This window comes from Pygoscelis adeliae, unplaced genomic scaffold (assembly GCF_000699105.1).
Source record: "Pygoscelis adeliae isolate BGI_AS28 unplaced genomic scaffold, ASM69910v1 Scaffold63, whole genome shotgun sequence".
Classification (NCBI taxonomy): domain Eukaryota; kingdom Metazoa; phylum Chordata; class Aves; order Sphenisciformes; family Spheniscidae; genus Pygoscelis; species Pygoscelis adeliae.
The window spans coordinates 7,531,307-7,543,719 of record NW_008824414.1 but is presented as its reverse complement, the minus strand read 5'-3'; the positions used below and the strand labels follow the sequence as shown (position 1 = coordinate 7,543,719).

Below are 12,413 nucleotides of genomic sequence, written 5' to 3'. Positions count from 1 at the left end.
GTAAAACAAATAAATTAAGGAGGAAAACAAAAAAGAGAAAAGCTACGATATACGTAATAAATTCATGTATACATACAGCTGAACGTATACATAGACAGATGCAAGCCCTATAACATTTGACATACAGTTAGTAACTTAAGGGCATTTAACTATACAGAGCTGTTTTGATTTTGCATAGCATATAATTTACAGGATCCCAGCTCATAGAAATCATCATGCACCATGCATGGATGGGGAGTTACTTTTGCCCTTTGATCAGATTTATGTGTCGGTGTAGCTCATGCAGATTTTCTAAAACGTTTTCATTAATTTTTTAATTTTTTTTTTTTACTTTCTCGAGTGTGTGTAGCACACAACTGGTTGGATACATTAACCAAGGACTGGTAGATCCTTGAATTAATCTAGAGTTGGAAGCAGACATCAAGGTGACATAATTTTGGAAATGACCTTGCCGTGACCTTTGCCTGGTTTTGTTATTTTGTTTAGTGTTGTTGTCTGTTGTTGGGCTTTTCATTTTTTTAATTTTTTTTTAGTTCTCTTGGAAGATGGCTCAACAGAAAGTGTCTGGCAGAGAGGAAAAAAAAGTGAAAAAGGAAGAGGAAATAGTATAAAAAGGAAAAACGTAGCGAAGGGCATCTAAGAACAACGAGACTAGAAGTCAGGCAGCTACCACTGATGTTAGCTCATGCCTCTAGAAGAACATTAGCTACTTGCCAGCAGAAGAGCCATACGTTCAAGTGCACGCACAGCGAGAAGTCAGCGTTTTGGTTATAGGTCATGCAAAAAAACGACACAGGAAAGGAGAGAGATAAGAGGAATGAAAAAAACAGACCAGTTAGAGAGCTGCAAAGTCCGCCACATGGTTTTATGGTGGTGGAAAGAGCTCACGGCAAAGTCAACCAAGTGTCATGTTCCCTGCTGCTTTCAACTCTCAACTCGGTTTTTCTTTTGTTTTTTTTTTTTTTTTCTCGGTTCAAGAGAAGCTTCATACCTGCCAAATTTGGTTGGTCTCTCAAATGCTCATTTTTTGGCCTTTGTTTGGCTAGATAAGGTCAGACGGCCGAGGAAAAGCTGTGAAGGTGCCGAGGCTGGCGATGTTTGGCGCGCGAGGCCGACGCCGGAGTGCGCACGCCGGTCGCGTGGCCATCTCTCAGCCGGGAGCCGGGTAGCGGAGAGAGCAGGCACGGTGAGGACGAAGCACACCCAAGAGTCAGGGGGTTATCAAAGGCAAAGCATGGTACAGACCAGACCGGCTCCTCGGCTTTTCCCAGCGGCATCTCCTTGGGACAGCACTCCCCAAACCCGCTAGTGCACATACGAGACTGGTTACAGCAACCGCAGGAGATACGCAAGAGAGAACAGGGCTGCGTGGTCTTGTTGCTGGAGTTTTTTTGGGGCAGGTGTAGCGTGTCCCCCCCTCCCCGCCAGATTTGGAAATTCAGAGTGGTGCAGGAGACAGCCGGGGGCTTTCACCCCTCTCCCGCTCCGTTTCACGCCCACGCTGGCAGCATAATTGAGCCCAGCACCTTACTGATTAACGCTTTCCTTTTCATTGATACACTTTAGCTGCTGCTCAATGTTTTGTTTAGATAAAAGTGGCTCTGGGGATGAAGGAAACATCCGATATGACCCAGAGTGAAACAGGACGCGCGCGATTTGCTGTACCGTATACCACACGCTCTGCTACCAGACTTGAAATGACTGAGCATCTCCCCGCCATGCATTGTACTGACACACGGGGAAGATGCGATCATGTACAAATGTAAAAATGTATTTACTTATTGGGTCTCAGTTGCAAGATGTTAGCTTATCTGGATCATCCCGTGTCTGTGTGCTGTTTTTTGCTAACCCAGTTTGTACTGGCTGGTGTGAGAGCCCCAGAGCAAAGCTCCTCTTTGCTACTTGTGGTGTCAAAATTGTAACCATGTAGAAACCTGCAAAGGTTTTGTACAGGAGTTCCTTGGCTACCCAAAGCCTTTGGGAGGAGAGAAGAAAGCGGAGGAGAAAGCGGAGGGCAGTCAGGGGAACAGAAAGCAAATATAATTAACTGTTTTTTAAGCAGGGTCCCTCACAGAACATTTTTAATGACATTTTTATCACCCTTGCTGATTTAAAATAAAAGCATGGAGAAACACACAAATGCTGCTCGTGGGTTAAACCCATACCTCATCTGCAGCAGCCATCAGCCTGGAGGTCACCGTACTTCCCACGCTGCCCCTCGCCAGCGCTGCCATACCACGCTGCACAGCCCCGGCGGGGAGCAGCGGTGTGCAACTGCACCTCGTGGCACGGGAAGCACGATGGGTGACATCGGTTTTGGTTAAGAAATAGAAGCTGAGGACTTCTCCTGAGCTGGGCTTCGTGGTTAGGTGGAGCTGACCTTCCTACAGTAGCAAGACTACATAAGGACCCTACAGAAATCCTTCTGCTTTGCTTATATGGTTTGATTAATTTGCGTTAATACCTGTTAGGAAATGAGAGTGTTTTCCCAAGAAACAGTGACTCCTAGCGTCCAGTCGTAACCAGAATATACACACAGCACAAACCAATACATCCCTGTAGAAAACGAGTTACAGTAAAAATCCTCTATTCCTTTCAAATTCCAGAAACAAGTTTCGAAGCTTCCTAAGGCTGCCTGACCCGGCTTTCTGGTCTCTACATGTTGCTTTTTCCCCCAGCTCTGCCGGTTAGCTGAGTAAATATAACCACCCCTCTGCCCACTCCTCCTTGTTCACCTGGGGAAGGTTCTGGTCTTAAAATCCATCTTTTCCTTCCCCATCACTAAAAAGAAGATGACATTATTCAAAAGCAAGGAACCACTTTCCGCGTGTGGCAAAGGTGCAGAACAATATTCCGGTGAGCCGGTATGGATGCTCCTGTTGCCGTACCTTGGTGCCACGTTGGAAATGCTGTCGCATCCCAGGAGGGCTCCCGGGAGCCCACGCATGGCCGCAAGCTGTCCCAGTGCTGGCTAACATCGAGAATGCCTCGCTGTATCCCTTTCCTTTCCCATCCTAACTGTTATTAGTTTAATAGATGTTTGTAGGAGACCTCCAACAGCTCAGGCAGGCCTTGGCTGAGATGTGAGGATGGGGAGGCAGTCTCCGGGTACCACATGTAAAAGGACAGGCTGCTGCTAAAGGAGGAGTGAGAAGTTAAGGCCCCCAAATAATCCCCCTCCTAGCAGTAAATCCACAGTAAAGACCCTTTTAGCCCCTTAAAGCTTCCCCAGGGCCCCTCTCAGGAGCACCTGTGCTGCTGTGATGGGGCAGATGCGCCCACTCTGCTAGGAGGCATTAAAGATCACACTTCTCATACTTTTATATGAAGTGATATAAATTATTTCACCTGCTTTTGGACCCATTGTGCTGCTTTTTCCTACTTTATGGTGGGTCTATCATTAAGGGAAGGGGTCTTGAAACATTGGCTTCTTAATGTCACTTCCTATTTCAAAATCAGTACTATAAATCCTTATGCCTGCAAATGCCTTACACCTGAAGAAGGAAAGCAGCCCCACCAGCCATGTTACAGAGGAATAACCACTCGCCCATATAAATTAAAAGTCCAGTTAACTTTTCCTGTGCAGGACAAGAGACAGAATTGCTTATAGCTGAGTTCAGATGTCATTGCACAACCGTGTTCCCATCGCTGAGGTGAAGGGCAAACAGCTTTCTACTGAGTGTGAGTGAGAAAGAATGCTGCGGTCAAGACTCTGCCCAGGCAGAAACACACTCATAAACCCCATCTTTTTTTCACCAGAGCATGGGAGGAGACCTGGTTATTTCTGCAACACACAGTCAATTCAATCTTTTTTGTTTTCCTTGGTGATTAAGTGCTAACTGTCATGTGAACTATAAGGACACTGACGGTAATCCTAAGCACAGAAACTCCATATTCCCCCTCCTGTTTATATTTCCTAAGATGCCCAAGCCACTTCCACTTGCTTTGTCACTCCTAAGGCAATTTCTGAGCGCTGCAATTCAATTTTCCTTGCCCAATGACAGCAGAGACAGCACGCTAACCAGGTCATGCAATGAAATATGAACCAACAGGCCAACACTAATGCGCACCAAGGGTCACCAGCACAGCACCTTCAACCCACCCCATGCTCAGCAACGGTGACACGAACAATACTTCCATGTCTTGGCTAGATATGGATGACCTAAATATCTTAGTTTCAGAGGCAGCAATGTGCAGCATGAACATCTCCCTCTCTTGGCATGACTCCTTTGAATTTGCGAGGAAAAAACCAAAGAGGATGTCTCGGTTCCCATGACAGGTCCCATGCCATTGCTGCCTTTTTTAAAATTCCTTTAGGAATTCCATTTAGAAGGAACAACGCAAATCTACCTTTGTTAATCGTCTTCTCCAGTTTTACCGATTAATACGACTGCTGTCCCTCTCTCCTCCCAGATTACAGATCTGAGGCTTTTCCTCCTGTAACCTCAGCTTATAAAACATAAAGATAAGTCACAAATGAGACAAAATAGCCTCATTATGCAAAGACATAATCCATGGAGTTGTTCAGTCAAAGCAGGGTGTTCCTACTGTGTACAAATATGGCAGAGAGCCCTGCAACTCCTTGTGATGGACTCGGTAAAGGCAGATGCAGAGGTGGGTGTTACACCTTGAAGGCAGTGTCCTGTGAGTTGGATGGGCTGGGCAGAGGGTGTAATTTTGCCTTGTGAGCTCTAGCTGTGGGCTGTGGCTGGCAGCAATGGGACTGGTGAAGGCGCTGCTTGAATTTCCCTGTAGGTTTGCTCCTCTCCCCTGGGAGCCGGGCACACAGGGAAGCAGTTTAGATCTCCAACAGCGGTGTGAGAAGGTGTTTGGGGCAATGGGAGAGGCTGGATTCAACAGCACCAGCGGTTTCTATGCAAAGCATGGTCTTTATGGGTGTATGGGCCTAGAAATCACAGATGCAGAAAGTTTTCTTTATTTTGTTTATGTCTTTCTGATCCGGACACAGAGAAGTATGTGCTTTCCTCCTTTCCCACCGTGTTGCTCTTTGTGGCAGGGAATTGGAGAGAAAATATATCCCTTATAAAAGAGTACCCGGTCTTAGGGAGTGATGGCTTTGCACACAATAGTCCTTTTTTAGCTGCTGTAGGAGGATGAGTGCTCAGTCTTTTAAAACAAAGAGTGCAATAAACCACAAAAAAACTTTACAAGTGTAGAGCTGTGCTTTAATTTTAAGGGCAGGGACAGGTCAGGGGGCATTTCACCCAGCCTTGTTTAACCAGCTCTTTGCTCAGTCTCTTTTGAAAGGATTCACGGTAAACCTGTTGTTTGTGAGCTTTTTTCAGTGAGACAAGCTGACCCTACAACTACACTGGTCCCAACGCCCTTGCGCTAACCAAGCTTAACAAGGCGAGCCCCTGCTCTGTGTTAAGCTGACTTTATCTGAACTGCAGTTTCATCTGCCTGAAGTGCGGTTTGACTCAGAGAAGTGCAAAAAGACCCTGTGAAATCCTGTGATTATTGTCAACAGGGTGCCGAGCGCATGAGGGAAAGCTGTTCTCTCCACGCACTGGCTTTGCAAGCATTTTTTTGGGCACCTGAGATGCAGTAGGGCTGTTTCCCTCTCATGGCTCCACGCCAGCAATGAAAGCTCTACAAGCCTTTTCATATTCACAGAGACATCTGTACAGCCCCCAAACCTTCAGTGGCTTAATACAGCTGGAAGCGCCTGGACTGTAGTAAGCATCTCTATAGAAAATGAAGATGGAGGAGCAGCATCCAGCTCACTCTCTCAGCTGCCTCCTCTTTGTGTTTTCTAAGTGAGAAGCAATAAAAGCTGATTTACGTCATTAAAGCCAGCAGATGTGACGGATGCAGACAGACGGCAAGACTGAAGAGATGCTGCTTCTACTGCTGAGTTTTTGGAGAGGAACCACGTTAGCAGGGAGGAGAGCGAGTGCTTGGGGGTTCAGCTGGGAGAGGACCGAGTCTGTGGGCACCACATTTTCCACCTGCCATTTGTCCTGGGGGTATAATAGGGCAGACAAGATCCGACACCGTCATTTTTTTCCTATTTGCATTGGCCTTGCTCAGGGTTGTTTATTTGGGTTAGGCAGGGGCGTCCTGCAGGCACGGCGGTGGCGATGCCGAATCCTTTCCCCGTTTACACCGAATGTGTAAATGAACAGCAGCTGCCTCTGCCCTCCTGCTGCTCAGCATCCCCAGAAACGCTTTGTGAAAAGGGATTGAAATAGCAAACAAATGTCAGCTTGCCTGCTTTCTGGACGCAAGAGCAAAGTTGGAGCTGCTCAAATCCCAGTTTCTGCAGCAGGGCACTTCAGGGGGGTAGGCTGAACGGGCACCCTCCTCGTCACCGGGGTGGTACTGGGTGATGGACAGTCACTGGCAGAGCTCAGCATCCCCAGGAAAGATGCTGTAACCTCCATCTCAGAGGAGCTGAGTTAAGGCTGACATTTAAAAAATGGCATTGGCATTCAAGCCCTTCCATTTTGTGTTCTGTGGCTTTGAATCACAGGCTCTGGCTTGTGTAGACTGGCACCCAAAGGTGACCTGTATTAAAGGCTGCCTTTGGCTTCACGGTTTGGTTGTCACAGCCCAAGTTATACCTACAGAGCACCTTGCTCTCTGCTCAAATCACAGCTTCGCTCCCTGCCCCCTGGGTCTGCCCTCTCCCTGCATATTCTTCTTTATCTCCTGGGTGTGTTTCCCCTGCCCGGTTGCAGAGCTCTATGGCATTGAGCTAATGGCTGGGTTTTTCAAATCATGTCAGGAGATTTTGGTTCCTTCCCAGTAAATCCTACAGGACTGAGCATCCTTGAGCATGTCAGGGCCAGGGTCAGAGGGAAGTGACAACTGAGGATTATAAATAAGCAGACACGAGATGGTGTAGGGTGTCTCAGTCAGTCTGGAGGGAACGTAGTCGTGATGTTAATATCACCCTGAATTCTGGCATCAATACGACCCAAACAACCAGGTGACTTCATCAAACAGTTTGCCAGGGCTCATAAACCTGTCTCAGAAGAGGCTAGAAACCACAGCTCCGCCCTTTTTGGGAAGACACAACGGATACCTAACTGCAATCTTTCCCTCGATTCCTTCCTCATCAACAGCTTTCTGCAAGCCTGACAACTTTACCAGCAGGGGAATAAAGACCCTCAGAGAGAGAGCTGGCAGGAGAGAGCCCTCCATGCTGCCGCAGACTGGGCACAGATTAAATCACTACCAAAGCCTGAGTATGGCCTCCGACTTCTTTTCGTTAGACAAAGGCAACTGCGTGCTGGCTCAGTCGTCGTTAGTCCCAAAAGCATGCGTCCCACACACACTGAATGAGCAGCCAGAAGACAGTAATGAGTCTTCTTGCATCCTTTCTGTGTATTTAATTCACTTGTATTAATTGCACTCTAATACTAGGGAGTACACAGCTCCTCACTAGCTTTATTTCCAGATGGTATTTTGAGCCTAATGTCACAGTGGGAAGTCATAAAAGCTCTCCTAGAGCAAATTACCTGAGGAATCAAACAGTTCCAGTCTCACTCAGGAAAATGAATTTCTGTAGCCTGAAGAAATAGGTTATACTCCTACCCTGAGCCTGCCTCGGGTGTGCATGGCCGTCCTGCACCTCTGCACCACGGCATGACCGCTTCCTTACGGTTGTTTTAAAAGCCCACCTAGCTGTATCTCCTCTTTCTGGATATAGGGTCCCGTTAACATGTTTTGAAAACACATAGTTCAGCTAGAAAGGAGAAATAAAACACTGCGGCTTTACCAGTGCAAGGAAGCATTACCTGGGCGTGCAGGACTTGATTTTGAAGAGTGTGGAGGAGGACAAATCTCCCCAGGATTTCAGAGTCAAGGGGGAGTGACTGACAAAAGCACATTACTGCAGCACCCCAGTGAGCATTCGGTGATCTCTGAGCAGTTGCTGGCTACGCAGTATCCCGTAAAGAAGTGTCGGGGCCTCCAAGACCCGGTTAGACTCACCGTGGTTTCGTCTTCATGGAGCACCTGGTCATAGCCACTCAGCGCAACGCAGAAAATGATCGCTGTGACATCCTCAAAGCAGTGAATCCACTTCTTGCGTTCTGACCGCTGGCCCCCGACATCAAAGAGCCTACAGCACAGGAGAGGACCATCAGTGCCCGCTCTTTCTTTGTTATGAGGAAACTTTAGCAGTCTTAGCATTTTCTGACCATACGGTCCCTGGAAGGCCCCAAACACAAAGCAACAGGTCTTTAACCACTGGCTGGGTCTTCTCCAGAGCCTGGAGCCGAGGAGGACCAGGAGGAGCAGTTACAGCTAGGGATGTGGGGATTTGTGGGAGAGCCTCAGCAGCGTGCTGGGTCCCGAAGGGTCTGCGGAGGTGGAGACCGCACGATCTTGAGTTTTATATGCTCTAAATACTGTGTGTGCGGCTTTCTGTCTTCATGCCCTCCTCTCTCTACTGGCTGGCATCATGAAGGTCAATATATAGTGTTAACCACATGTGATAGACCCATTTTAGAGAAAAGATTTGGCCAAATATTATTACATTTATGAGGCTTGATCAGACTTGGGGCCAATCTCTTATTATACCTCCCAACAAAGAGGTGTCGTTTGGGTTAGAAGAAGGTACCATGAGCTCCTATTTTAAAGGCAGTTATTTTCAAGACAAGATTGCCAAACATTGCATAATGTTGACCCTCAGAAACGCCGCGTCCTCTGCAGTGGGAGCCATCTGTGCATTAACCAGCAATTTAACAATTTCTCCTTTGGGAGCTATGGGGAAACCTTGTAACAAATAGATACCCTGAAAATTTACCGGTACGTGCAATTTTAGACTAACCTGAAGTGGAGGTTTTTGAATGTGAAGTGGGTTTCTACGATGCCAGTTGTTTTGACCCTGGTTCGGAGGATATCCTGCTCCGTGGGCTGGTAGTCTGCAGCTCCGATTCGATCTAAGCTGTCTAGGTAGCTAAGAGAAGAAGGGAAAAGAAAAAGAAAACAGGTAAGAATAAGATACACAGTAATCTTTGTCAATCTCAGATGAATCCTTCAGCTTCCTATTAATCTTTTTCAATCTCATTTTTCATGGCTGAATGTATTGTAGTTAAAGGAAAAAAAAGTCCTATTCTGGGGAAAAAGAAACATTAACAAACCCCACTAACCTAAGCATAAAATCTGATAGTGAGCTGAAAGCAGGAAATTAAGTGTGCGTGCGTTGTGAGCCCTGATTGCAATCTGTGAAAATACACAGTTTTAATATTACTTGCTATTTTTATTCCCTGAGGGATGAAGGTCCCACTTGGTCCATTGTGCTGGACGCTGTACACACACGTGCTTTTCTGTAAGGGTTTATTCAGATAAGAGGTTGGAGCATATAGGTCTCACTCCCAGAACAGACAGGTTGAGTCACCTTTGGGAGATGCCTCTGTCTCTGCTGGGAAAGGAGGGAGCCTGCTCTGACGAGATGCCTTGCTTTCAGTCAGCTCAAATGAAGGGAGATGAATCTGCCTGAGTGAGTCACTGCTTCAGTTTGAAATCCAGCACAGGGCTGGGACTGCGGGAGACACAGCGCTTGGACAAAATCCAGGGGCCCGCTTAGATGGTGATAATCTGGGCGTATAAATCGGGGGTTTTTGGGGGGTAGAGGGGAGATTTAGCTTTCTAAAACACTTGGATAGTTTTAAAACATTTACCCTTATTCTGCTCTAGGCTTACAATCTATGAACACAGGCAATGCCTCCACGGGCTGAAACTTTGGGTAGGAAGTCCTGTCTCTTGGAGTGAAATGTTTTTATAGAGGAACCCAACAGCTGTGCACATATGACCACAATCCATTTTTTCATCCACATTCAAGACAATTTTTCAAAACAACTCAGCCCAACTAAATATAATTTATAAAGAAAAGAGGAATTTGGATCACAATTTAATATGAATTATAAACACAGAGCTGCATCACACAGTGAAGTCTTTCTCACCGGCATTGAACTACATGCAGACACTCCAGTTCCTCTTAAAGGGGGTTTGATGTGCATTACAGGGCCTAAATGCCTACCTCTAGCCCCAGGAGCATCAATCTAACGCACATGAGATGCTTTCAATATACTGTGAATATAAGAAAGCAGGTTTGTGCATGAGCAGTGGTCTTGCCCTTTGATCTCTGTGCTTCTGGCAGCCTGGATGTCACCCAAAGAGGCAGCGGGGAAGGAGGTGACATGCCTGGGGCAGGATGGGAGGGTTCCCATTCAGGTGTTGGCCAGAGGATGGCAGCTTTGCCCAATGCAGCTTGCAGAGAATAAAGAGCAGTAAGAGGAGCTGTACAGTTGTAGGGAAGGAAAAGACATTGTTTTCTCTGGCGAGTACGAGTTCACTGGTGAGTGCAAGAAGGTATGAGCTGGAACCATTCACATAAGGTAGCCATGATGTCTAAGCTTGACTTTCTCTTTCAGTTTAGCTAAATGCGATTTTTTTTTTTTTTTAACAAAGAGTGTGGATTTAGTCCTGACGAGTAACCCAATCACACCGACTTGGTAGTGAGCACACTTCCCCCGTGCCCTGCCAAAGCACATCCCGCTTGGCCTGAACGCGCCGCCCTGTCCTGCCCCTGGAGATGCTTTCCCGGCTGCATCAGCAAGCAGGAAAAGGCTTTCCATTTGTGTCCTGGAGGGAGTGCTCTGAGCCAAGCCTCCGGAGCAAGACGCCTAATGTGCCAGGGGCGTGCACTCGACAAAACTCATTGCCACCGGCTTTCATGCCTACCCCGCTAGCCTGGAAAAACAGACAGACAACCAAACTCTACGCTAAGGTGAAAAACAAACCTCACCCCGCTCGCATCATGTATTTTGGCTACCCATCATTTTTATCATTCATTTTTGCTAAAGAACTACAAGAATCACATCACCCAGAGAAAAGTATATAAGCTAAGCAGGCTTATTTTTATTGTGCCCTTTTTCAAGCATTTAAAGCCATTGTGGTTTTGTGACAGATGCTCCCTTAATAGCCTTATGATGGGCCCTGGATGGATGAATGGGGCTTCATTTGAAATCAGATCCTCCGCTGTGATGGCTGAAGTCACGATCACTCATCTATTCACAACTGGTGTCAACTCCTGTTATTTAAGAGACAGCTGCATTTCTTCACATGTCCCTGCAGACCCAGGCAGCTCTGCAGTGCTGTTATTCAGGGACCCAGCCTCTCCTCTCTCCTCGGGAACAAAATACTTCAAGGTGATGATAAAAAGTGGAGGTGTAAGAGAGGGAAGGATTTTCTTTCCCTCTTGCAGCTCTTGGCAGTTACCCTGAAGACCTTTATCACTTCCTCCATCTTCATTTTCTGTATTTTCCTATGATTCAACTCTCTTCAATTTAACGTTCCCTATTAATTATTCTTGCCTTTGAGATCCTCCTTTAATGATGGGAGTGCAGCAAATGAAGAAGTCTACTGCAAACTGGTCAAAGGACTCGGCATCACAGCAGCACAGTGACAGAGGAGTTTGTTACTGTAATTACCGCCTTCAACCTGCAATGATTTGCTTGTGAACAGCAGCATCCTTTAAACCCCAGGCCGTGTACTGGGACTTCAGGGGGTTCTCTGTGCACGCTCACTACTGGCGTGCACAGCCTACGGCTCTTCCACGCAGCGTTCCCCTTGGCTGCCCGACAGCGAATTAGCTCCAGATTTGATTTGATCCTGCACACAACCTGGCTCTGAGGTTTGGAAAGCCTCACCTCCCTTCGCATCCTTGTCCACGGCGGTGATGTAGCCTCATATGCCTGGATCCACCCAAGTTACTCTGGGGGATCAGAGGTGTGGGGGAGCTGATGCAGCCTGCCAGCCTCTCGAGGGGGCAGGATGATAGTGATAGAGGGAGGAGAGCCAAGCAGGATCCATCCCATCCACCCTCTCCTCCCTGACAGCATCCAGCTTCCAATCCCAGTTGGGATATCTCCACAGGAACCTCGGCTGGGGGGTCTCTAGCATCTGTCTGGGTGAGGGCACTGCTTCCCAGTGCTTAACTGGTGCTGTGACAGAGGACTACTCAGTATGCCCAATACTCAGCCTGTCCTGACTTCAGGTGAGCTGAGCTCCATGAGTCGAGTGCCTCGGGGTTACTCCCATGCGAATGCATCCAGCCCGGCTGCTGGGCACCCCAGCTCCAATACCTGCTTGCCAGCACACCCTTTGCCTTTTCTATTAACTCCCCTCTTCATCTCTTCCCTCATCTCTAGTCTTTTCCATCATTCTCCATGTGTTTCTCAATGACTTAAATTCTTTCAGTTGCCTGGGTCTGCTTTTCATCTGTTCCTTGTAGTCTCGATGAGGGTCAGCCATCAATTTATATGAAGGTGTACAATATCTTCAGTGCTGGTTTTGAGGCTGCATTCCAAAACTGTTTACTCCTCTGGCTGCTCTCCCCTAGAATTTCTCCCATCTCAGGATGCAGCAGGACTTTT

General features: G+C 47.3%; 1 protein-coding gene across 1 annotated transcript in view; it reads right to left on the bottom strand.

The window, feature by feature from the left end:
- Positions 1 to 12,413, bottom strand: part of GNAO1 (guanine nucleotide binding protein (G protein), alpha activating activity polypeptide O) — an 87,217-nt gene that overhangs the window by 4,374 nt on the left and 70,430 nt on the right. The window contains exons 3-4 of the mRNA XM_009320822.1: positions 8,804 to 8,932; positions 7,963 to 8,092 (exon numbers count right to left, since the gene is read on the bottom strand). Of these exons, the coding sequence (XP_009319097.1) occupies positions 7,963 to 8,092; positions 8,804 to 8,932 (259 nt within the window). The remainder of the gene's footprint in view (positions 1 to 7,962; positions 8,093 to 8,803; positions 8,933 to 12,413) is intronic.